The 27,420-nt window shown below is 30.8% G+C and overlaps 1 protein-coding gene across 2 annotated transcripts; it reads left to right on the top strand.

Annotated features, from left to right (window-relative positions):
• Nucleotides 1-66: 66 nt before the first annotated feature.
• LOC143074974 (ubiquitin carboxyl-terminal hydrolase calypso-like) lies at nt 67-25,748 on the top strand. 2 transcript variants are annotated; one of them, XM_076250180.1, is made up of 14 exons: nt 67-172; nt 4,389-4,418; nt 5,327-5,381; nt 5,797-5,926; nt 6,719-6,838; nt 7,116-7,177; nt 8,931-9,073; nt 9,873-9,951; nt 12,127-12,250; nt 13,251-13,265; nt 17,655-18,504; nt 21,410-21,522; nt 22,314-22,406; nt 23,111-25,748. In XM_076250180.1, the coding sequence occupies exons 1-14, from the start codon at nt 136-138 to the stop codon at nt 23,312-23,314; spliced, it is 2,055 nt and encodes a 684-aa protein (XP_076106295.1). In that variant the 5' UTR covers nt 67-135; the 3' UTR covers nt 23,315-25,748. The 2 variants fall into 2 exon arrangements, with proteins under 2 accessions (XP_076106295.1, XP_076106302.1); XM_076250187.1 differs by lacking the exon at nt 13,251-13,265.
• Nucleotides 25,749-27,420: the final 1,672 nt, after the last annotated feature.

Here is a 27,420-nt window from a genome sequence, read left to right as displayed (position 1 = left end):
AGATTGATTAAATTATAATGTTTTTCTATAATAACTGGTCCCGATCTTCTCCTATTTAGAGGTAGGAATGCATGCAAAAAAAGGAGCACTTGCTGATCAATATTATTTTAAATTTTGAATTAATAATATTCAAAAATGAACAAAGGATGGCTTGAGCTAGAAAGTGATCCAGGTAAATATCAAAATAAGCTTCGGTTTTTGCCATATTTGAGTTCACTGGTTGTTTATAACATTGAGTTATTTTGATTTTAAATAAACATAAAAATATACCGGTGGTTTTGCTGTTTTGTTGACATGATTGATCCCCAACTTTGGCAGACTTTATGCTTGCCTAAAGGCCAACCAGACCACATGTAGTTTTTATATTGGTCATCCTGTAGAATTTCAATTGCAGCTTTTACATTTTCTGATTATGAGGTGGAAGTGGGCAGTTGGGCATCATAGGCATGAAAAGCCATGATATAGACGTATTTACACTTGTATGCAAATTTGTCCGCCATTACGTAAAATCACACAGGTTCCCGTAAACTTTGACATCATAATTTAAAATATTTGACGTCACAATTTAAAAGTGATTGTAGCTTGACGTCAAAGGTGATTCGGAGTCTATCTAAGGTCATTCGGAGGCAATATACAGCTAAATACCAAAAGTGTAAATACGTTTATTGTTACATAAAAATACTTTTTTTGTGTTGTAAATTTTTTACCAGGAGGAAAATACAGTTGAAGATAATGTATTATTAACTTTCTTGCTATTTCTGGACATCAGTGATCACACAATTGTTAAAAAAAGTTTGAAGTGACAAGAGAAAATGTTTGATGCCAAAAACAAATGAATTTTAGGCCACATTTAAAAGAAGGTATGTTTCCCCCTCCCTGGGTCTAGCCTTTGTAAACAGACCAAGAAGGCAGGTTATATTTTTTTTACTGAATGTCATATATAGCATGGTCACATGACTGGTTTGAGGTCACTTATTAGTTTTTTGTGCTCAATTTGAGTGTATTATTTAGATTAATAATCCTTTTGCTTTTAAGCTCTTTTCAAAAATGGAAATAGATTATTTTCTAGAATAATAATAATTAGTCGCCCTATAGTGACAGGGATGATTCCACTATATAGTTTAGGACCGCTTAACGGCTCTTAAATCGGCCAGCGGCCCCAAAAAAAATGTTTGTAAATATAGATTCCCAATTCAGGAAAATAAACAAAAATCAGTATTTCCGGAAAAGTTTCTGTCACCGATTACAGCAACTATAAATTTCATAGTTTGTCGTCAAAACGTAGTAAAATCCTGATAAGAATGCTGACTATGATCGCATTTTATTAACAGCGATTTAATTGTGTCAACACGAGGTTGACAATTTTGGCGGCCGGATTCAATTGAAGTTAAAATGTTATTGGAGTATTTGGTCTCGTACAAGTAGATTGCTCAGCAGGTTGATAAACAATATGCTTTTTGTCAAAATGGGTGTCAAAACAGACCTCGGCAAAGAGCAAATTCAAATTTCGATATAACATTGATGAATGAATTTTAATGGTAAGCAGATCGCCCAGCAGAGCCGGTTATGTAATTTGATTAAAACTTGTTTTGTAAAAGAAATTATTTTATATTTTTCACTTTTTTCCGCAAAAGACAAAGGTTTGAACGTTTTTGAAAATAAGTTGATGATAGACCATTCATGAAATGAGACCGCCCCCCCCCCCCCCCCTAAAATACGATTTCATCATTATGGAACTGTTTCAAAAGATATGAAAATGATCCAAATAATTTTAAAGTTCACTGGTTCAATTGCTTTAAATATCTTATCAATTAAGTATATATATATATATATATATATACTTTTGTAATTGCTTTTCTGAATTCGACAATTGGCCAGTTCTATTTGAAATACATTTAAATCAAAGTAAGTTTATAAAGATGATCTGTTGAAAAAAAAACCAATGGATGATTTTTTTCACTGGTAAATATGGCAAGCCGTTTTGCTATTTAATCTAACTTCAAGATATCTCATAAACTTTATAAGATATCTTATATAATAGTTCATTATATATTTGATATAGTTTGAAAGATATCTAATAAAGTTTATAAGATATGTTATACAGTTCACAAGATATCTTAAATAATTTATGAGATATCTTATAGTTTGTAAGATATCTCATATAATTTTCTTTATCAGATATCTTGAAAGTTATATAAGATATCTTATAAACTATATAAGATATCTTATAAACTATATAAGATATCTTATAAACTATATAAGATATCTTATATAACTATATAAGATATCTTATAAACTATATATTAAGATATCTTATATAAAGTAAATTTTATAAGATATCTTATGAACTATATAAGATATCTTATAAACTATATAAGATATCTTATATAAAGTAAATTTGTAAGATATCTTATATAAAGTATATTTGTAAGATATCTTATATAAAGTATATTTGTAAGATATCTTATATAATGTATATGTAAGATATATATTTTAAAATTGATATTAGATATCTTCTATATTATATAAGATATCTATTTTATATAAGATATCTTATAAAAAATATTATTTATGCTATCTTACATATTATAAGAAATATTATTAGAGATATCGTATATTCATATAATTTTCTTAATATGATATTCAATAAATTATATAAGATATCTTATAAAAAACATATTTATAAAATATTTCATATACTTTAAGATATCTTAAATATTGTATGAGATATCTTATATATTACATAAGATATCTTATATATGATGAGATAATTTGAAATTCGAATAAATAGCTTAACGGCTTGCCATGGGTTTATGTTAGCTGGTACTTGTGGTATATATGTTTTTGTAATAGGCCTCGTTTACCAAAATTAAGATGATAGTGCATCATCTGCAATGATATTCATGTATTACAACTTCCCTGGTCTGAATCCAATAATTTCTTCAATCAGTGTACAGGTGAAATTAACTTAATATTCATTTTCCTTTTTTACAGGAAAATGATATTATCTCGTCTTAGATTGTATGCATAAAAAATTCCCAATTGGAATAAAAAATTCCCAATTTGATATTCAAGGGACCCATTTGAAAACACCTGGAATCATCCCTGAGTGACCAGTCTGTCCATCCGTCCGTCCGTCCGTAACACTTTAACTTTGTGTCCGCTCCATATCTAGAGAACCATTATGATTTCATACTTTATACTTTACATGTTTATTAACCACCACCAGAGGGTGTGTCATGATGTATGTACAACTTCCTAGGTCAAAGGTCAAGGTAAAAAAACTGGTTTCAGTTGACAACCCTGTGTCCTGTAGTGAAGATCGTGTCCACTCTATATCTTGAGAACCGTTATGATTTCAAAGTTTATACTTGACATGTATATGAACCAACACCAGAGGGTGTGTCATAATTTATGAACGACTGCCTAGGGCAAAGTTCAAGGTCAAAAACTTTGGTTTCAGTTGACAACCCCATGTCCTATGGTAAAGATTGTGTCCGCTCTATATCTTGAGAACCGTTATCATTTTAAAGTTTATACCTGAAATGTATATAAACCAATATCAGAGGGTATGTCATAATTTATGTACAACTTCCTAGGTCAAAGGTCAAGGTAAAAAACTTTGGTTTCAGTTGACAACCCCATGTCCTATGGTAAAGATCGTGTCCGCTCTATATCTTGAGAACCGTTATCATTTCAAAGTTTATACTTGACATGTATATAAACCAACACCAAAGGGTGTGTCATAATTTATGTGCAACTTCCTAGGTCAAAGGTCAAGGTAAAAAACTTTGGTTTCAGTTGACAACCCCATGTCCTATGGTAAAGATCGTGTCCGCTCTATATCTTGAGAACCGTTATCATTTCAAAGTTTATACTTGACATGTATATAAACCAACACCAAAGGGTGTGTCATAATTTAATTACAACTTCCTAGGTCAAAGGTCAAGGTCAAAAACTTTGATTTCAGTTGACAAACCCATGTCCTATGGTAAAGATACAATTTTTTAATGCACATTATTCACAGCGGGGCCCACAGAGATGGCTCCCGTCTCAATGATATCTAGTTTATTTTTTTTTGTGGAAAATAATTTGTTTACTCGGGGGCTTATTTATGACCCGGGTTGGGGGAGGGAAACAAACATATTTTTTTTTATTTTGGCCTTATAAGCTTAGATAGATGTTACAAATGTATTTCTACAAAATGTAGATCAAATTATCATTCTTTTCTAGATCACATGTTGAAAATGATGTTTGAAGATGATTTCTATGGAAAATGACAATTTGATATATAAGCTGATGATATTACATGTACATGTACATGCACAATAAAACGTATGAGATGTAGAATAAAATGACAATATTTATATTTTTAATTTTTATTTTAGGATTGTTTACATTGTTGTTGGAAGATTTTGGTAAGTAAGGATATAATTAAGTTTTAAACATAAGAATAGATGACAAATTCAATGTACAGTTCAGCTAATAAGTCAAAATAAACAGAATAAATCTGAAACTTTCTTGAAAAAAAGAACTGGAAGTAAGACACAGAATGAAAAACTTTCTTACTCACTTTTCTTGTTACATGTAGTATATTATCATCAGAAATTAACATTTAAATTCTTTCTTGATGTTTTCAACTTGTGCTGCAAAACTTGGTAGATATATTTTAATCATTATATGCCTGTTTTTAATTTTTCATTCATGTACATCATGTACATGTTTCCAATAAAATTGAGAATGGAAATGGGGAATGTGTCAAAGAGACAAAATTGAGAATGGAAATGGGGAATGTGTCAAAGAGACAACAACCCGACCATAGGGCAGACAACAGCAGAAGGTCACCAACAGGTCTTCAATGCAACAAGAAATTCTCGCACCTGGAGGCGTCCTTCAGCTGGCCTCTAAACAAATATATACTGGTTCAGTGATAATGAACACCATACTAAACTCCAAATTGTACACAAGAAACTAAAATATAAAATAATATAAGACTAACAAAGGCCAGAGGCTCCTGACTTGGGACAGGCGTAAAAATGTGGCGGGGTTAAACATGTTCCAAGCAGATAACATTACAAAATATTTTCCTTGACATACATATAGTAGGTGAAGTATAGAACATACTGTTTCCAGTGAAGATGCTTTTATCATAGCAAATATTTTTACTGGAAATGTTGGCATCTTTGTGATAAATATAAGAAAATACTGCAGGTAAACATTGTATAAGCATGATAAGTGGACACCTAAAATGGATTCAACATAAATTTTTATCAATGTGAGAGTGTCGATAACCAAATATGTCTATTGACTTTTTACTTTTTTCCAGGAGTGAAAGGAGTTCAAGTTGAAGAAATTTATGACCTACAGAAGGCCATTGATGGGTAAAATTATCATGATTTAACATCCATATAAAATAAATGATACATGTATGTGGTATAATTCCTATGAGACCACTTTCCAACAGAGACCAAAAGAAATGAGGATGAACAAGGATACAAACATGTATAGGGCACTGTCCTGTTTTCATACAATTATATTTTTTAAGTCTTTGTATGCCTGTGCTGAGGCAAAGGGGGCATTAAGTTTTACCATTGTCCGTCCATACATTCGTCTGTATGTCTCAAATTTGAGTTTGCCAGAACCAAATGTTGCTGTTATAATATATGAAAGGTTATGATTATTTTGAATTAACTTTCACATAATTTATTCTGAAAGGTATTTTATCATTTTCTGGGCTTGATAAAACATATGCAATGTTTATGACATAATTATATCATATAAAATTTTATTCTTCAGACCAGTTTATGGATTTATCTTTTTATTCCGATGGATAGAAGAAAGAAGAAGCAGAAGAAAAACAATCACAGAAGAAGAAACATTTCTTACAAATGACGATGAAGTTAACAATTTATTCTTTGCACAACAGGTATATGGAAAACTTCATACATTTTTAAACATGTATATAAAATTGAGAATGGAAATGGGGAATGTGCCAAAGAGACAACAACCCGACCATAGAGCAGACAACAGCAGAAGGTCACCAACAGGTCTTCAATGCAATGAGAAATTATATACATACTTGAAAAGATTTAAGATAGTTAGCTCTCAATCTGAGCAATTATTTACAGCTTTCACATATTATACATTTTCAGTTTCCCTAATAGCTAACATTTCAAGTGAACATTATTTGTGTGAAATATTTTTTTGAAATTTCAGAAAAAGAAAATCTTCATAGAAAATAAAGTGGTTTGCAGATGATAAATTAACCTTTGTTGGTTAAATTGAATATATAAACATGATAAACAGAAGAACCCTTTCAATGTTATTTCGAAGTTAAGGTCACAACTGAGAAATTTTATTTAATCGTTTCTGAATGAAAATTAGTAATATTATTTAGCATCTGCCCTGCTTTCTCTTAATTGTTGTCTGGTCATTGTTGTTTCTTGGAGGAACTGTTTGCAGGACCAAATTCTTACTTGTATTTGAGCAGAGACACTAATAACTAAAAGAAAATAAGAACATGTGGTTATTGAAAGTAAAAAATAGTGAAAACAGATCTACAATCAGCAACACAGTGTCACAGTACCTGAAAAATTGCATCATTTTAAAAATAAGAAGATGTGGTATATTTGCCAATGGCAATGATACAGCTATCCGCCAGAGTTCAAATGACGAAAATACAAGCAAATGTTCAACAGATATTTTTACTTTTTTGTAGGTGGTTCCTAATTCCTGTGCTACACATGCCTTATTGAGTGTCCTGTTAAATTGTGATAAAGTGAGACTTGGAGATACATTGTCTAAACTTAAACTGTTCTCTAGAGGCATGAATCCTGAGGTAATTTAAATATTGGTTTATATTGATGTTCCATTTATTGTAATATCTATGAGAGTTCTTTTTTTTCATGGTAGCAGTTATTTGCTTTAATCTTCAGTTAATATTGGATATTATTTCATTACTAATGCTACATATAAAAGAATGACCTACTTTTTAATTATCTATGAGAGTTCTCTTTTTCATGGTAGCAGTTATCTGCTTTAATCTTCAGTTAATATTGGATATTATTTCATTACTAATGCTACATATAAAAGAATGACCTACTTTGTAATTATAGGACAAAGGTTATGCCATTGGAAATATGCCTGAATTAGCTGAAGCACATAACAGTCATGCAAGGTATAGTAGTCATAATTTAATAACTTCAAATTGAAAAAACAGCAGTATAATCATTAATTTGCCTTTTGATAAAGCATTGTTTCTTCATTTACAGGCCTCTACAATAACTTTTTTTTCAACTTGTCCAGTAGGACAAGTACATACCAAAACTTACTTGTCCGAATGAAATTGTAACTTGTCCAAAAAAAATCTTATTAATAACCTTTTTTGCATTTTAAGTTGATTCAAGGAACAAAATGAATTAAAACAATAAAACAGAATTTGATTTAATTTTTTGAAAGACTTTTCAAATATATGAGTCGAGAACAACTGAACCTAGTCATGTCACAGGACTTAGGTTCTAGTTTTCACCAAAGCCAAAGTCTCATCAGACTCTGCACATGAGGCAAAGTCTGATAGACCTGTCAATGTACACTCATTGGATTTGTATCCTGGTTTTTTAAGTTGAAAAAAAAGTTTATTCAACTACAATCAATAAAAAAAGAAGATGGGGTATGCCAATGAGAAAACTCTCTGTGAGAGATCAAATGACATAGAAATTAACAACTTTAGGTCACTGTATTGCAAGTATTTTTTTTCTACATACTGACATATGATTAAATATGATTTTGTGAATTTTGTGGTAAATGATTTCTTCTTTTTTTAATATTTGAAAAATATTTTTGATAAAAAATTACTGGTATGGTATTTATTTTGAGGCAAAACAGAATAAGGTAGGAAAACAAGGTACTGATTTGTCTTGGTCCCGAAATGTCTCATGGGTTGCCAAACTGTCTATTAATCATGTCTGTTAAAATATGGATCCTACGGTGCCAAACTGTCTATTAAACCAACAGTACTGGAAGCCGAATGTTTCCAGCTGGTGACGAACTGTCTTGAGGTTACCTTATCTACAAAGCACATCGCAGATTCGGATCAGTAATACTGGTTTCTGAGAATAGTATGCATTTTACCTGTTAAAAAGTACCTCACAAAGAACCAGTTTTAAATTATCGATTGCAAGTGATGGGGTCTTGAGAGATAAAATGTTTCAAATCAAAGTTTCAAAGTAAACAGTCAAATTATTACTTGTTTTTATCTTCTTTCCTATTTTTTGTTTATAATTACTTAATTCATCAAAGTTGGATGAAATTTATTTTCTGCTGAATAATTTTACTTGTCCCGTCGGACAAGCTTGATATAGCTTTTACTTGTCCGACCTTTTTTCCCTCTGGTACCGGACAATCGGACAAGCGTTATTGTCGAGGCCTGATTTATTTAGTGTCATTCATTAAAACTATATAGGAAAGGTAAGAAGGAAACTTTTTTTGGTAAATGGGTCATTAACTAATTGCTCAGGTATGTAAGTACTGTAAATTCAGAAATAAATGCAAGGTTTTTATTATTCCGAAAAGTACGACAGAGTTGTAAACGCAATAATTTCAACTCACATTTTGAAATATTTTGTATGAATTAAACAGGATTTTTCTCTAAATCATAAATAATTAAAATCGCATTTAAGTCAAAAATGACAAAATCGCAATAATAAATGCACACAATTATTTCTGTTTTACATTATATCAATTTGGTGTATGTAAAATAACTGAAGAAAGTAGGTTGATTTTTGAAATTACTGTCTACATGATCTCATACTATAATTGTAGGAATTCTAACAGAGTTATCTCCTGGCATTTTCATAATTTTCAAAAGAGAAAAAACATTATTTCAATTATTTAAACTTCATATCAAAACTTTTAGTATTATTTTATTGTAGGTCTGAGCCACGTCACCTTCCAGAGAAACAGCAAGGTATTGCGACAACTAAAACTATGGAAGCTTTTCACTTTGTCAGTTATGTACCTATAAAAAATCATCTGTTTGAATTGGATGGACTGAAACCTTATCCTATAGATCATGGTAAGTTTTAGGGCTATCATTTATTTTAAGTAATGAGATGTTGTATGATTGCCAATGAGACCATTATCCACCTGAGACCAAAGGAAGAGGATACAACCAACTTTAGGGTACTGTGTGACCTTATATAATGAGTAAAATTCATACAATATGGTAAGCTATAAAAGGCCCTGGCTTGACAAAATGAGAAACAAATATAAAATCAAAAGCAATGGCTTTAGTTAGGCTTAAAAACAAATGAAAAGAAAATAGGACAGAAAAAAAAACAATATTAACCACTGAATTTAAAGTACATAGCTGTACAGAGCATTACAGAACACTCAATCCTGTACTAAACTTGGACAGTGGTGTAACAACAAAAATAAACAAGAAAAAAATATAGAAATCTAAAAGAGAAGGCTTGACTCATCAGATCTGCAAGAAACTGAAACAAAAAAACCCACGTGGTACCAATTTATGAGTACTCATAGTTACTGAAAGCTAGTTAAAAACAACTTTTAACTAATAGAAATATCATGTATAGGTAAAATCAGTTTAATATCCTTAATAATCTTTGCATCAAATATATTACAGACAACTAAAAACAACAGATGTTTCCTCACACAGGAAGTTGAAACTTAAAACCCTTTTATACTAACCTTACTTTTATAGGTTCAGATTTTTTAAACTGTAAAGCAATAAATACTGGAGACTGTTACTAAACATTGAAGAACTTTAATAGAAAGCTAACTTTTTATTATAATGTCCAATTGTAAATGTCACATCACTCACATGATATATTTTAAACTGAATATTTCTTCAGGTCCTTGGGAAAGGGATGAATACTGGACAGAGAAATTTAGACGTGTGATAACAGAAAGATTAGGAATGGCTGCTGGAGGGTAAGCTTTTGTAAAAAGTTACTTTGATTTTTTATTGCATCTTCTAACATGTAGAGTTAAGTACTCTCAGTTAAAACAGGGGCCCTTTCTTAACAAATATTTTTTTTTTAGTATCTGTACATCGTTTTTTTGACATTTGTTTTCAAGTGTCTTAAATTCATATATTAAACATGATTGATGTTAAAATGTACTAAATATTTCCAATTTAAAAAGTATTTTCCATTACAAGGGTTTTTCAACATAATCAATGTCTTGTAATTTTGCTGAGCATAGATATTTTCAGTCTGTGCCAAAAACTTTTACATCTACTAGTCCAGAGTCTAAATATCAAAATTTGTCCCTTTATGACTATATAAAATTTTGAAAATTTTCACTCATCCGAATCAATATTTACTAGTCTGGGGCATCGGACTGGTGGCTAACGGTGCAGACTGTATTTTAACTTTTATATAAGTTATACTATGATAATTTAATTTTGGATGTAACACGTCTTCTGATTGGCTGACGTTGTTTTGTTTATCAACTCATAGACATAATTTTGTCATGTGACCGTGACATCATCAACGTTTTTTCATGGTTTTTGTCGAGCCTGCAACTTTTGTTGCAGAAAGCTCGACATAGGGATAGTGATCCGGCGGCGGCGGCGGCGGCGGCGGCGGCGGCGGCGGCGGCGGTGTTAGCTAACTTCTTAAAAACTTTATATTTTAGAAGGTGGAAGTCCTGGATGCTTCATACTTTGTATGTAGATGCGTCATGTTACGAAGTTTCTGTCAGTCACATGTCCAATGTCCTTGACCTCATTTTCATGGTTCAGTGACTACTTGAAAAAAAAGTTAAAATTTTTTGTAATGTTAAATTCTCTCTTAATATAAGTAATAGGATAACTATATTTGGTATGTGCGTACGTTGCAAGGTCCTCATGCCCGTCAGACAGTTTTCATTTGACCTCGACCTCATTTCATGGATCAGTGCACAAGGTTAAGTTTTGGTGGTCAAGTCCATATCTCAGATACTATAAGCTATAGGTCTTGTATATTCGGTGTATGGAAGGACTGTAAGGTGTACATGTCCAACCGGCAGGTGTCATCTGACCTTGACCTCATTTTCATGGTTCAGTGGTTATTGTTAAGTTTTTGTGTTTTGGTCTGTTTTTCTTATGCTATATGCAATAGGTCTTCTATATTTGTTGTATGGAAGGATTGTAAGGTGTACATGTCTGGCTGGCAGGTGTCATCTGACCTTGACCTCATTTTCATGGTTCAGTGGTTATTGTTAAGTTTTTGTGTTTTGGTCTGTTTTTCTTATGCTATATGCAATAGGTCTTCTATATTTGGTGTATGGAAGGATTGTAAGGTGTACATGTCTGGCTGGCAGGTGTCATCTGACCTTGACCTCATTTTCATGGTTCAGTGGTTATTGTTAAGTTTTTGTGTTTTGGTCTGTTTTTCTTATACTATATGCAATAGGTCTTCTATATTTGGTGTATGGAAGGATTGTAAGGTGTACATGTCTAGCTGGCAGGTGTCATCTGACCTTGACCTTATTTTCATGGTTCAGTGGTCAAAGTTAAATTTTTGAGTTTTGGTCTTTTTTCTAATACTATATGCAATATGTTAACTATATTTGGTGTATGGAAATATTTTATGATCTATATATTAGTTGTGCAGGTTTTATTTGACCTTGACCTCATTTTCACGGTTCATTGCTCAGTGTTAAGTTTTAATGTTTTGGTCTGTTTTTCTATAAGCAGTAGGTCAACTAAATTTGTTGTATGAAAGAATTATTAGCTGTACATGTCTTTCTGAAACGGTTCATCTGACCTTGACCTTAATTTCATGGTTTATTGGTCAATGTTTGGCTTTCTTGGTTTATGTGACAGTTGTAATAAAGTTTTATATTTAGGACTATCAACATACTATCAATGATTAGTAAAGAAGGCGAGACATTTCAGTGTGTGCACACTTGTCTCCAGTTTAAAGTGGAATTTAGAACTAAATTATAAGAAATGACTAATATTTTTTCTGTCTATTCGAAATAACATAAAAAATGAGGTGCACACTTTAAAGTAACTGGCTACACAGGTTATTCAGTGTACACCACATTTTTAAAATTATTTCTTCATAGACAGGAAAAACATTACAGTCATTTCTTAAATAAATCTGCTCTGTATTTCAGTGAACCTAACAATGATATCAGATTTAACTTAATGGCAGTGGTTCCAGACAAATGTCAGTTATATGAACACAAGTTAGCTACCTTGAAAACAAACAGACAAATTGTATTGGAAACATTACAACAGGTAGGTTTGGATATTCTAAATGGAATTAAAAGGTGGAATAGGACATGTTGAAATCACTTTTAAACTAGAAATACACTACAGCTCAGATGGAGTTGATAATTTTTCACCTGTCCACGACGTGCAGCCTACTTCTTCCCAATCAAATAGGCGTATTTACACTGGTATGCAAATTTGTCAGCCATTACTTTGAATTACACAAGTTTGCATCACAATTGAAAAAATTGTTGCCATAATGAAAAAGTAATTATTGCTTAACGTTAGAAGGTTCTTCGGTAATCAAGCAGTGGACTTTGGGAGACAAAATTTAGCTAAACACCCAATTTGTAAATATATCTATTCACTCAAATATTGTAAAATTATTGAATAAATAAATCCAATAATTTTGTAAAAGTCTTGAATAAATAAATCCAATAATTTTGTAAAAGTCTTGAATAAATAAATCCAAACTTATGTTTCAAAATTAGTTTATGTGCAAGTCTGAGGATGAAAGAAAAGACATGGGGGTGACAACTCTATAGGATGGTCACAGGGGGACTTTTGTGCAACCTGTACCTACTTTTTGATTGGAGAGATAGAAAACTGATCTATATGAGCTGTAGTATATTTATATTTTTAGTAATTAATGATTTAGCTTTAGTTTCTGAAATATATTTGTTTGTATTATTAGAGGAATGGGTATTTTGTAACTGATTTAATTTTTGTTTATAAATTGCAAACTTGCTGAGCTTTGACATATATTTTTGAGCTGGAAGACACCTGGCAAAGATGAGCATGGAAATTTGTTTTGCTAAGCTTTCCAAAGTTACATAATTAGACGTTATCATGGTATCAAATGTAAAGAAATACAAATAATTACCATTTTCAAGAACTGAAATTTTTTTATTGGTAAAAGGGGAATAACTCATGAGTTCGAATCTAATTTATTTATAGCTGGTTGACAGGAATATGAAATTTAATTGCATCAGATAGATTGATTTACTTTCATTTTCTCCTTTTTAAGCTGCTGGATGCCAAGGTATATCTCCATTGTATTTTACTGTCGTGTTATATTATTGTTTTCTTATAAATTTTTATATTCAGAAAGAAATACTTGTGCTTTTCCTGTTGTTTACTTTTGTATTCTTTTCATGTAGACAGATTAATTTATGCAATAAGCCACCTAAGGCAAAGAATGAACAGTGAACTATGTAAAAGATGTTCCTTTGTTTTTGGCTATTTTCGTATGCCCGTAGTGATTTTATGTCATTAATTGTTACGCCATATCTTTTCTTTTCCATTAGCCTAAAATTGATGAAACTGCACACTATAAATGAAATAACAATTTGCTCTCAATGTATTTGAATTAAACAAGAGGTGTTTTGCACTCAAATGAGACAGCAACCCAATAACACAAACAACCAAAAGAAGTAAAGCATCTTGATATTGAACATATTAACATTTTTAAAATTGTGAAATTTAAAACTGTAAAATGCTTTCTCCCAAATGAAAACTCTTATTAGTTCAAATTCGCAAGAATTTCCTCTATAAATGATAATAATACCTTCTTTTCTATTAATAAAACAATATTTGGACAATAATTGCTTAATGTTTGGGTTACAGATATAACATAAATATTAAGAAGCAGAAATTGTTGATTAAAGATGAATAAATAGAAAATTAAGTTATAACAAATTCATTTGGTTTTGATAATGATCAGCATCTATACTATTAAACGAGAAGACCTCATTTTGTGTTTTGCTTCTCTTCCTTCCACAATTAATTAATCATCATGCCTTTGTGTCCTATAGGTACCTTGCATAGCCGCATTTGTCATCCATTCTTATGACCATTCAGTTTGGGTTATTTTGGGAGAACCACTACTATTATACCTCGGTTTTAACTTACACATATTTTTGGACTTGGACGGGGACAGGACAATTATTTTCGCGTTTATCTGCATGTATACTATGAATAATATACTACTATAATATATAGAGACTATATAATATAGCAGTGATCGCCCTGGAGAAGAAACTTTGAACGGATAGTTAATAGAAAATTAAATACACTTTAATATTTATAATACAGATACGTATGTTCAAAGTATACAGAAACACGAAAATGATTGTATATAACAGAAAAAAAATAATAACGGACTTTGAAAAAAAGAGAGGGCTTAAAAATATTATCCTGTCTCCATGTACCTATATGACTTTTGATATCATTTCTTAAATTCTCAATACATACAATCTTTTACAAAATTCATTCTAAAATAGTAACATACTTTCAAGTAAGCTTAAAATTCCCGCGATTTCGCTTTTAAGTCAAACAGGACTTTCGGTTTTAAACTAGCACATAAATTTCAAAGAAGTACTCGGGGACAGGACAATGATTATTGCGTTGATAGAAACTCTCCAAATAGTGTAGCAGCGATCGTCTAGGAGAAGAAATTGATAGCTAATAGCAAATACACTTTACTTATAGTATACGTATGTTTATAGTATACAGAAACGCGAAAATAATGGAATTTAACAGAATAAAAAAAACATGGCTGTGAAGAGGGAGAGGGCTTAAACTGTTTCCAAGTACCTATGAATTTTGATACCTTTTCTGAAATTCTCCAGATATTAAATCTTTTACTGAAATTCTCCAGACAAAAAATCTCACAAGCTGTAAACGCCTGCGATTTCGCGGGTGTGTTCTAGTTAAGGTTTAAACTTGTACACTTGCACATACATTTGTATGTCTGAAAAGTTGGTTTCCTTTCTCTAATGTTATAAATTTTTATCAACTTAACATTATCATGATTATTAAACTTATACACGTGCATATTACTACCAAACACATATCAATTTTGGGTGTTGTGATTTTCACTGTTCTCAAACTATGTCCCTTTAAAAATGGAAAACTTGCTGAATTTGCTGTATATTTACAAGGGCATCTGTCCGGTGGACTTGTTCTTCTTTTATTTTCTATAATATGCACTTAGTGATTTTTTTGTCATGAATTGTTTCACCATATCTTTTCTTTTCTATAAAAAGAACAATAAAAAAATGCTCTATACACATAGAATTTAAAATCAATGACACTAGCTATAGTCACTACAGATCTTTAAAGTGTGAATGCTTTGTCACATTGTATTTGTTTGATTTTGTTTTTTATGTAAATCAAAAAAAAAAAATCACCTACTTGAGCTCAGCTTCTTCTGTTAACAGTCAATAGAAATAAAGGCACAATAAGACTAATTGATTTTAGATTATTAACAGTCATTAGAGGAAATTTATTTTAGAAAAAGGACAAATAAAGATTCATTTATTTGACTTATAAAAACAATACATGTCAATGCTGTCATGCATATATATCTATACTAGTAATACTAAAATAACGAGGTCCAATTTGTCAATTGTCATGGGGTAAAAACGACAAATCAAAGAATTCAACTTTATATATAGCTAATATAGGACAATGGTGTTGATTAAAAATTACACCACTACAGATCCTTTTGTTTTCCACATAATTAATATTGCCAATAATTAACAAGTTCCGGGTCGAATCTGATACCGATACCAATAGTATATTCACCTGTTACCTATTATGTTATCTGTACATTCTGCATCTGACAGGCGCACCACCAAACAGTGTATTAGGATTTGCTGTATACACGGGTCATAAACACAGGGTTGACACTACTAAATTCAATCAATGTCACATTGTTCCCTATTGTAGTATTGTGCTAAGATGACAATACGAATACTAAAAATCTGGACTTAATATAAGGCGTATAGGTACAGTTTTCAATTTGTTAGCCGGCATGACGTAAAACAGCGAAACAAAGAATTCAACTTTATTTATAACTTATATAGAACAATGCTGTTGATTAAAAAATACTCCATTCCATGCCCTTTTGTTTTCCAAATAATTAATATTACCAATAATTGATAGGTTCCAGGTCGACTGGTACAAACAGAAAGATTTTGAAAGCAGAGAAAACTGTGCATCTTATAATCGGCATGATTTTATCAGATGACAATACCAATACTAAAATAAGGCATACACATAGTTATATACTTTAATTCAGTCACGGACCCGCGATATCACGGGTGTGTTCTAGTATATTATAAAAAAAGAAGATGTGGTATGATTGCCAATGAGACAACTGTCCACAAGAAACCAAAATGACACAGACATTTAAAACAATTATTACAATATTCTGATATCTCTTATTGGGAAAAGATTTTTTCCAATCAGTGAAATATAGTAGAGTAACGACTAAGTGTTATAAAGCATTATTCACATGAACATAAAACTTCTTGATAATTACTATTATTTACTTTACACATGTATTAGCAATCTTTTTTTACTTGTTGTTTCACATTACTGTTGTCATACAAGTCCTTTGTAGATTTGGAACTTTATGTTGTTTCCATGCAATTACCTATGATAAGTCCAGCCAACGCTCTTTTTAATATTATGCCGTTAGGGATGACAAAGTGACAATTAAGTTTGATTTTGATGATTTAATTTTTGATGTTCAAGAGTTATGGTCCTTGAAAGATTGGCAACTAGGCATAGAACGTGGCAGGCAAAAAAATCCCTAAAGCTGCTTTCTCAAATACAGAAAACCCAATTTGCTGTCAATATGACAGCTCATTGCTTGTTTATTTTAAGTCTAGGGTAAACTGTGTTTATTTTGAAGGTCATATTGTTACATAATAATTTTATAGCACTGAAACTAATTTACTGTGGGTTCATTTATTTAAGTCACTGTGGCTACCAATTCTTTGATATACATATGTACAATTATTCAGAAATGTCTTATTATAAAGCTGTGTTAAACCTGTAATCCAATATTCATAAATACTACTGCGAGGTTTGATCTTCATTTTGAAAAAAACAAAAATTACAAATCTGTTTTTCTTACTTTACATTTACCCTTACGTACAAACTTTTTATTATTTGTTGTTATTTCCTATACTTTTACTGATTTCCCATGTAGTCTGAACCTATCTATATTTCAATATAGCATTGAAGAATATCGAAATATATTTTGATTTAAATTTGAACATAGTTTAAGTGCATTTTAATAGAATTATGAGCCATAAATATCAAAATAAGAGGATGTGGTTGAATTGCCAGTGAGACAACTCTTCACTAAAGCCACCATACAGCCTTCAAAAATGAGCAAATCTCCATCCTACTGTTAACGAGTTGATTGGCGATAAATCTCAGCCTTTCACTCAGCACTCACAAATTTAATTTTCATGTGTAGGAATTTAAATTTTTTAGATCCTGGAACTTTTTTTGGTTTTCATGATGCTGACCTATGAACTAAGAAATAAAATACAAATATTGGAATTATTATACATTACATTATCTGATTACAGGCTTGTTTACACACAAATGTCATTACAATGATATTTTTCAGATGGTCAAGGTAACAAATCCAGGACTAACATCTTCTGATAAAGACAAATATTTAGCTGCAGTGAAACAGCATGAAAAGATGGAAGAAGCTCTGATAGCCCAAGCTCAAGAGGATGCTGCCGCCAAATCAGCAGCAAAACATAACATAGTGGAAAAATCTTTGAGTAATATGACAAATAGCGACCAATCACAATCCAGTGAGACATCTCAAGATGGAAGTATAGTAAATATTACAGAATCACATGACTCTGATAACAATACGACTGTTCAAGAAAGTAGTTCTTCGGAATCAAAAATAGTGCCTATGGATGATGAAAATAAAGTTGTCAATATTTCAGAAAACAGTGAAGACATTATAATCGATGTTGATTCCATGGAAACAGAATCTGATATAAAAGATAATGAAAAATTATCAGAAACAATTGGCAATATCAAGAAAGATAATTTTGATAGCAAAATTGAAATTGAATCGAAATCTGATGGTTCTGTTGAGATTGAATCTGACAGTGTTACTTTAACTACTGCTGGTACAGAATCAATTGAAGAACCGCCTCTTATTTTAAGTAATAAAGAATCTCTTGAAGGAATGCAAGTGACAAGTAGTGACGATAAAAATGTGAAAATTCAGATCTCTGTTGACAATGGGGATTGTGGGAAGGGTGTGACAATTCCACGATCGGTAGCGTCGACAGATGTTACTAAACCATTGACTATAGAAACAAAGTTTGGAGGTCCATCTGGCCCCAGTAGTGAGAGTACAGACACAGCTTCAGAAGGAGGGAGTTGTTTTAGTTCACCAAATACAAATTCATGTCAGAATAGCCCTGTGTGTAGTAATGGGGAAAGTACAGGTAAGAAATTATAATTTGAAAACATCTATTTGATGTAAAGGTATGATAGCCATGTTTTTGGCATACAAATCATGTTTCTGTTTTGAAATCAATTGGTACAGGGCCAAATTTGAAATTCTGATGACAGGTATTGATAATTCGAAATTTGAAAAATGGCAAGGCAGGTACATAAATAAAAAAGATGTACATGTATCATCTAAAGTCTCCTGAGAGAGATGTAACTTAATTCTGAACCGTAACAATCTTCTTATTTGCTTTAAAAAATGATGATTTACTGTAAATTCTGAAATTATTGCATGCATTTATTATTGCCATTTTGTCATTTAAGACTTAAATGCGATTTAAAATTTTTACGATTTTGAGAAAAATCCTGATTAATTTGTATACAAGAGGCTGTCACAACGACAGCAAACCGGATTTATTAATATTTATTTGTGTCCTGGCAATATCACAAGAACCATTACTGATGAATGGTGAAAGTGAAAATCGTCAATATCAAATTTGACCTCCATTTTGTCATCAGTATCAACATATTAAAATTTGAAAAGCTTAGATTGAATGGTTCATGAGTAAATGCAACAACGTGAATGGAAACACCATTTTACAATCTTTCAAGAACCATAACGCATGAACGGTAAAAGTCAAAATCGTCATTATTTAACTTGACCTCTATTTTGTCATCAGTAACAACATATTAAAATTTGGGAAGCTTTGGTAGAACAGTTCATGCGTAAATGCACGGACACAACTGGAAACTCCATTTTTCAATCTTTCAAGAACCATAACTCCTGAACGGTAAAAGTCAAAATCGTCATTATTTAACTTGACCTTTATTTTGTCATCAGTAACAACATATTAAAATTTGGGAAGCTTTGGTAGAACAGTTTATGCGTAAATGCACGGACACGACTGGAAACTCCATTTTTCAATCTTTCAAGAACCATAACTCCTGAACGGTAAAAGTCAAAATTGCCATTATTGAACTTGACCTTCATTTAGTTGTCAGTAACAACATATTAAAATTTCAAAAGCTTTGGTTGAACAGTTCATGAGTTAATGCACGGACAACATTTGATTGCCGACTGCCCGACCGCCCCGCCGCCCGGCCGCCCGGCCGCCGTACATCCCCAAATCAATAACCGACATTTTTGTCACAAAAATCCGGTTAAAAATATTAAATTATTGCGTTTACAACTCTCTCACATTTTTCGCAATAATAAAAACCTAGCATTCATTTCTTAATTTACAGTATATTCAAACTTGAAATTGTTTTTGATTGATTTTTAAAACAAAATTTGATTAACAAGTTTTAAATCTTATGCAAATTTAGGTTTTAAAACAAGGAAGGAAAAAAAAAGTTACAAAAATTAATTATGGTTTATAAAAAAAGTATTTGAAGGTATAACAGAATTTGCATGAATGTAATCTGATAGCAAAATTAATGTAGTGTAATGCTCTTGCTGTTTTGTGAACGCTATGAACAATTAGGAACAACGTTATTTAATGATATCCGAGATAAGTACAATATAGACTTAACTATGCTACCAGTGAACATCAAATTAAAACATTTATTTTGTAATTACAGCAAGCTTGTTTCTAACTTTATCTTGAACTGTTTTACCATCAGACAATCTGTGATCAACTGCTTTGCTATAATTTGTGTGTAAATTTGAACTATATTTATTTATTTATTTTATTTTCAATAATGATACACAATGTACAGTGCATCACAAGCCTATTTGGCTGGCTGAAAATTACTTGTATAAATGAATGTAATTGTTTGTTATAATTCAGGTTGCACTTTAATATTAAAATATTCATTCATTCATTCATTGTAATGATTAAATCAAACATGGCTTGAAAAATAGTGAATCATTGAATATACTACAATATACTACAATTTGTAAAAAATTTTAGGATGAAAATTAGTATAAAATGAGTCAGTTAATACATTGTTTTATATACCAAATAAAATACAAAGACTGCTTTGGCTTATTTGTCAAATTTAGAATTTTCTCTAAATTCAGGTGGTCCTTGTTAAGGGCATACAATACAGTTTTGATCCCGAAGTTACAGTTTGATGAAAATTTCCATATGGGCTAATTTTTGCCTGATTAAATGAAATATATAATAAAAAATATACCTTCATGTGCTACTTTTTGAGTTACATACATGTAGTGCATGTAAATGAGGTCAAAATTTTGTATATTTGCTTAAAATTCAGATTTGTGGCCGTATTTTTCCTTTCGAATGACAGACATAACTTTTTTGTTTTAAAAGATAAACACAAATTGTTTTTTGTTAAATAATTTGTAATTTCTGTATTTTATAAGTATCCTATAAATTTATGCATTTTTTATTCAGAAATAACTCATATTTATCAAATGGTCATGAATTGAGAAAAAAACTATCAAAATTAAAAAAATTGCACTATTTACAGTTTTATAAAATTTGGTCAACATAATCTCCCTGCAAAATGAAACAAAATGTCATTTGAAAAAATAGGGGTCCATGCACTCGTTTTCAAATTAAATGAGTTTGAATGATAAAAATCAGTTGAAAAATGCATCTTTTCCAGATATATCATAGTTTGACGTCGCGAAAATAACATTTTACATTAGCAATGTCATTACCTCCCCTGTAACTGTATCGTATTCCCTTAAAGCTTAAAATTACAGATGCTACATTATTCTTTTATCATAGATAATGTACCAAAAAGATCCAATAAAATGGGGATAACCATGATGGCATACAATTTTGAATTTTACCGGCTTAAATAATTTATACACACATCATGCACATATACAAATATATATGTATTCAGTCTTTATGGTATAGTGGTGTTTTAAGAAGATATACAAATTATAAAATTAAAATTTACATTACATTACTTATCTATTTTCAGACATGAAAAAAGATACTGTATCAGACAGAAGGTCAGAGGGAAGATCTTCAGATTCTAGTCACCATCATAAACATAAAAGGAAATTTCATAGCCATCAAGCTTTTACACCAAAGGTCAGATATATTAAATGCTTTAATCTTGTTTTCTCTTATTTTTGAGTGTAATTTCATATTGCGATAAGACGTGTCACGGTACTTGTCTATCCCAACTTCATGTATTTGGTTTTGATGTTATATTTGTTATTCTCGTGGGATTTTGTCTGATGCTTGGTCCGTTTCTGTGTGTGTTACATTTTATTGTTGTGTCGTTGTTCTCCTCTTATATTTAATGCGTTTCCCTCGGTTTTAGTTTGTTACCCCGATTTTGTTTTTTGTCCATGGATTTATGAGTTTTGAACAGTGGTATACTACTGTTGCCTTTATTTACTGTACATTTGAACAGGTTAATGGAGGAAAGTTTTATTGTTGCATTCGAACATGATTGGGAGATGGATGCACTTTGAAATTGAGACAGCCATTTACATTTTCAGGCTAATAAATTTCATCAAATTTTGGATGAACAAGAATATCTTGACATTTTTGCAAATGACTGGATTAAGTACAGCTATGATAGTTTGGATAGGCCAAAGATTCATAAAGAAGATAATGTTCAAGAAGTTATATTTTGTGCTTTGCAGAAAAGGTAGCCAAACAGAGTTTGCAGAAAAACCAATACAAAAACGGATTAACCCACATTAATGTTACTAAACTCCTTACTTTGCAAATGGCAGTGAAAATTTAAATGAGCTTTTGATCCCTTCAACATTTATAAATGGACAGATATTAAATGTTATTAAACGTTTTAAGAATATGTATTAATCTTCAGTGGAAATTTAGCAATCAATAGTTAGTGTCTTTTATTTTAGGATTTGTTAGCTCTTCTCAAGAATGTAGAAAATGAGATAAAGTTGTGTGAAGTTAATTTGAAAGATGAATTAGAAAAAAGAAAGAAATATAGGGTAAGCTTGTATTATAGTTGATATTTCTAGCATATGTTCATGGTATGCATTACATGGTTTTGCTGCAAATTGTAATTCCAACGATTTTAGAGGTTGATTTGCTAAGTAAAAAGGTCATTACCTTTATCAGTTAACAGGTGTTACACATCTTTTACTGTACACAGAAATAGTTCCACCTTCAGAAACTGTTGTTAAAGTTATGATAAGCTAATATACTATACAACACAATATATATTACATCAAATGTAATGTTGTTCATTTAATTCACATCAATTTCATAAGTGTATGGCGTCGAAATTAGGAATATGGAATGAATTCAAAAGGGAATTTTTGTGGATCAAATATGAAAGTTTATTTTTAAGTCATAAGATAAGCAGATTCTTACATAGGTACTCTTTGATTATCAGATTTATTCTGTCTCTATATTTAGATTGTCCATTTAAATATCTCATTTGTATAAATCTCCTAATCCACTGTTACCAATGTAAGAATCTATAGGTAGATAAAAAAAAAAAAACATAAAATATGCCTATCTACTAATGAAAATGGGCATGATAAAGATAGATCAATGGCTTGGTTTTGAAAAAAAAATAAAAGCATTGAAAAATATGTTTTTGGCAGGAATTAGATGTCTTAACATATATACATTGTTCACTCATCATAGTATTACTAAAATAATATCCAGTTTTATCCTTTACTTGCAGATAGATGACTGTAGAAGGACACATAATTATGATGAATTTATCTGTACATTCTTATCAATGTTAGCCAAAGAAGGACATTTAGCAAATCTTATTGACCAACAGATGTCAGTCAAGAAGAGACACAATAGTGGCAATTCAGGCCGCCCAACAAAGCATTCTTTACCTGTCAAAGGATCTCGCCCAAAACCCAAAAGACGAAGATAATAATTGTTTAATTTTGAGCATTATTATGTAATTTATACTTGTATGACAGTTATAGATGTTTCAAAATATTGTTTGAAAGTAATGGGAATATAACATATTAACATTGTATGTAGCTCTCACTATTGACTTGTTTAAGCCTGCTTTTCTCCCACATTCATGGTATTGTCATTTTAAAATAAAGTTTTGCAACCTAACTGCACAATAAGTAATAAAATGGGGCTCTCTGAAATTTCGAAAAACTTTATGTAGAAACAATACTGTGGAAAACACTTGAGCCCAAATAAGCGTAAATAGTCCATGTCAGTTATTGTTATCCATTTAGTTCCAACATCAGTCATTTTGGCCCTTTTTAGATTTTTTTTCTGAAACCATAGGACCAACTGTTTTTGAGAAGTCAGCATTGGTAGTTCTTATTCAAATTTAAAATACATGTACTGGCATAATAGATTTTATGCATTTATGGTTAGATACTATAGAAATAAGATTCTAGATTTTACTGCAACACTTTAAACACTGATATATGAACTTATTTATGGTCAATTTCTAAGCAATGTATCTTGAGCAATTTTGCACCTGATAACTTCATACCTATATGAAATATAAAAGTCAGGAATCTATAAAAAAAAAAAAAAAAAAAAAACTTTTCTGGACTCAGTGTGATTAAGAGCTTCACATATTGTTAAGACAGACATCCATTGTTGAAAACCTTAGTTTGATCTGTAGATGTCATATTTTCTTTTGTATTGTAAGTTTACTGTCAAATTTAATTTGACATATCATTTTATTTATTATCGTAGCTTACGACTGAAATAATGATAATCAGAAAGACATTATAACAAAACAAAATTGAGTTTACCATTCATGAATATGGTAGTTTACTCACAGTTTATAATAAAACAATTTTGAATATAAATGCAATAGATATGTTAAGTTTGTTTTTCATGAAATGTTATGAAAAGTTGCTTATTATGTCATGTATTCAGTAAAAAGCTGTACTCATTTTTCCAAGGTATTGTATTATAAAAAAATTAATGTTACGTCCAGTCTGTTGGGATAGCTCAGTGGACATCTAAAAGTTGTTTACACCCCCACATGGACAGCATGAAATGAAAAAATCCAGGTAAATTTTTGGGAATTTACTTATGTGTATAAAGAACAACAAGGTTAAGTTAACTTGATTTCTAGGTGTTAAAAACTTTTCAGTCCTATACATACACCCAAATACTCATTATTATTTAAGAATTATTTTTTCAGTGTAGAAACTTAGACCCGGTTACACCGGCAAAGAAATTGACTCGATCTTTATTTGAATCGATCTTAAACAGACCAGTTCGCGTTTACATTGCACAAGCAAGATCAATCGAGAAAGATCAATCTTATTTAATCCAGTGCGTTTACACTACAACATAAAAAGAACCGGTCTGACCTTTATTTTCCTATCTAAATATAACAAACACCTGAAAAAAGATCAATCACGATCGACCTAAGCGTTTACACCAAAAAAAGATCGATTCAAATAAGATCGATCTTTTTAAAACCACCTCTAGAGGTAGACTTTTTAAGTCTGATTGAAGATCGATCTTACCCGTTTACACTGGACCAAAGATCGATCTTAGTAAAGATCGATTTTTTTTGTCAGTGTAAACAGGGTCTTAGTCTTTGTAGGAAATTTTTTACCAGTAAAAGTGTTAAGATATTTTTATTGTGAAATGAAATTTTTAATTAATTTCAACAAAATCAAACACATATTACTGAAGTTAAAGTCAGTCTAAATAGCATTTATTTTATAAAGTCATCACCAACTTATACAGTCAATATTCAGATGTATGTTTGTGTTTAAAAAATGTGCTGTTGTGTACAGATATTGGATGAACAAGAACACAATGTGCTGCAAATATGTGAATAATGTCATATGAAATGTTCATCCTTAATTAGTTATTTTCTTTGGGGTTTCCTTTAGAAAAACATAGACTTTTACATTTTCTACATACTAAAGTAAAAATTTTACTTTTGCCTAAATGTGCAGATTTGTATTTCAGAATCGCATATTTAACAACCCATATACATTTGCTGCTGTGTTGGACCTTAATAGAAGTCTCAGTTTTCAAATCTTTTTGAGAAACGAACCAGGTGCTTAGCTTTTATTCACTGCCATACTACTGTGCGATTAAAATCATATATTATTGTCTTTGTTGTTCAGAGATATCTGTGAATACTATGAATGAAATGTTAAAATCTACCACAATTTCATATTTGTCTTATCTGTTGAATAAATTACAATCATGTGTATTAAAAACTTGAAGTATGGAATTCTATGGATAATCAATTTGCAATTCATAAGCAAAATGATAACACTTACTAGTATTGGATTATAGAAAGATGTTGATAAATATGACTATGTGCTAAAGATAAAAATAAAATGTTTTAATTTTGACTTCCTGCTGTTTAATTAATACCCCTGAAGAAGGGGGGATTTCACCCCTGTTTCTCATTTTGTTTATCTGATTAATTTTGTTGTTGCATTTTTCTTGAACTACAAATCAAAGCTCCTAAGAGCATGCTATATTGTGTGGTGCATTTTAACATTCACCCTTCAAGTTCCTGCTAACCTTCAAAAATTATATATTCTTACACATAGTGACTATTTATAAAATTTTCTTAGGAACTAAGAATCAGAGTACCCTGTTATTTTCTTTTTAATGAATACTTATAGTGGGATTATCATTCCTGAACAGAAGCTAAAAGTTTAACTCATTCAATCTCTGCTGTTCTCTCAATCTCTCGTGTTGCTGTTGACATTTAGAAAGCTAAAAATGTCTGGATTTCATAAATGTAAATAGAACCTTGGAATTTTCTCTAGTCTAACCAGTAAGATGAATACTGTTGAAGGTAAAACAAATGTTGCTGATTAAACTTCAAATCAGTTTCTAATATGTTTTTATTACCCACAAATGTTCTTCAAACAATATTAAAAAGATCAACCTCATTTTCATTATGTTTTTCAGGGTGCATATAAAAATGAAGATGTGGTATGATTGCCAATGAGGCAACTCTTCACAAGAGACCAAAATGACACAGAAATTAACAACTATTTAAATTTGTGGTTCAACTATACCCAAGAAATCCAAGAAAATTAGTATCCAACAAGAAATAATGATCCCACAGTATGTGAGTTTAAAAGGTCATTTGACCATAACCTTATAAGGCCTTCAACAATGAAGTTTTTATACGCCTGTCAAAATTTTGACGGGACGTATTATGGTATACAAATGTCTGGTGTCTGTCTGTCTGTCTGTCTGTCTGTCTGTCCGTCCGTCTGTCTGTCCGGCGTAAACATGTCGCACCATAACTTGAGAACGACTTATCTAAATTTCATGAACTTAATATAGTTGTTTTTTATGATGGTCAAATGATCTGTATACTTTTTGGTGAAAATAAGATTTAAACTTTTTGAGTTACAGCACTTTGTAACTAAAACAGGGGTGTGTTTTTTTTCACATGTCGCACCGTACCTCAAAAACCATTCTTGATTATTGCTTAAAACTTTACACACTTCTTAGTTATATTAATCTTAATATATGTATGCTTTTTGGTGATGATTGAAAATGTCATTTTTGAGTTATTGAGGATTTTGTAAAAAAGGGGGAGGGTTTTTTACATGTCGCGCCGTACCTCAAAAACGATTTATGATTATTGCTTAAAACTTTACACACTTTTTTTTTATATTAATCTAAAGATCTGTATACTTTTTGGTGATGATTCAAAATTTCATTTTTGAGTTATTGAGTATTTTGTAAAAAAGGGGGAGGGGGTTTTAACATGTCATGCCGTATCTCAAAAACGATTTATGATTATTGCTTAAAACTTTACACACTTCTTTTTTATATTAATCTAAAGATCTGTATACTTTTTGGTGATGATTCAAAATTTTATTTTTGAGTTATTGAGTATTTTGTTAAAAAGGGGAGGTTTTTTTTTACATGTCGTGCTGTATCTCAAAAACAATTTATGATTATTGCTTGAAACTGTACACACTTCTTTGTTATATTTTCATCTACTAAGATCTGTATACTTTTTGGTTTGATTCAAAATTTAATTTTAGTGAT

Source organism: Mytilus galloprovincialis, chromosome 1 (assembly GCF_965363235.1).
Source record: "Mytilus galloprovincialis chromosome 1, xbMytGall1.hap1.1, whole genome shotgun sequence".
Lineage (NCBI taxonomy): Eukaryota > Metazoa > Mollusca > Bivalvia > Mytilida > Mytilidae > Mytilus > Mytilus galloprovincialis.
The sequence above is the reverse complement of the archived record's forward strand: the minus strand, read 5'-3'. Positions and strand labels throughout refer to the sequence as shown.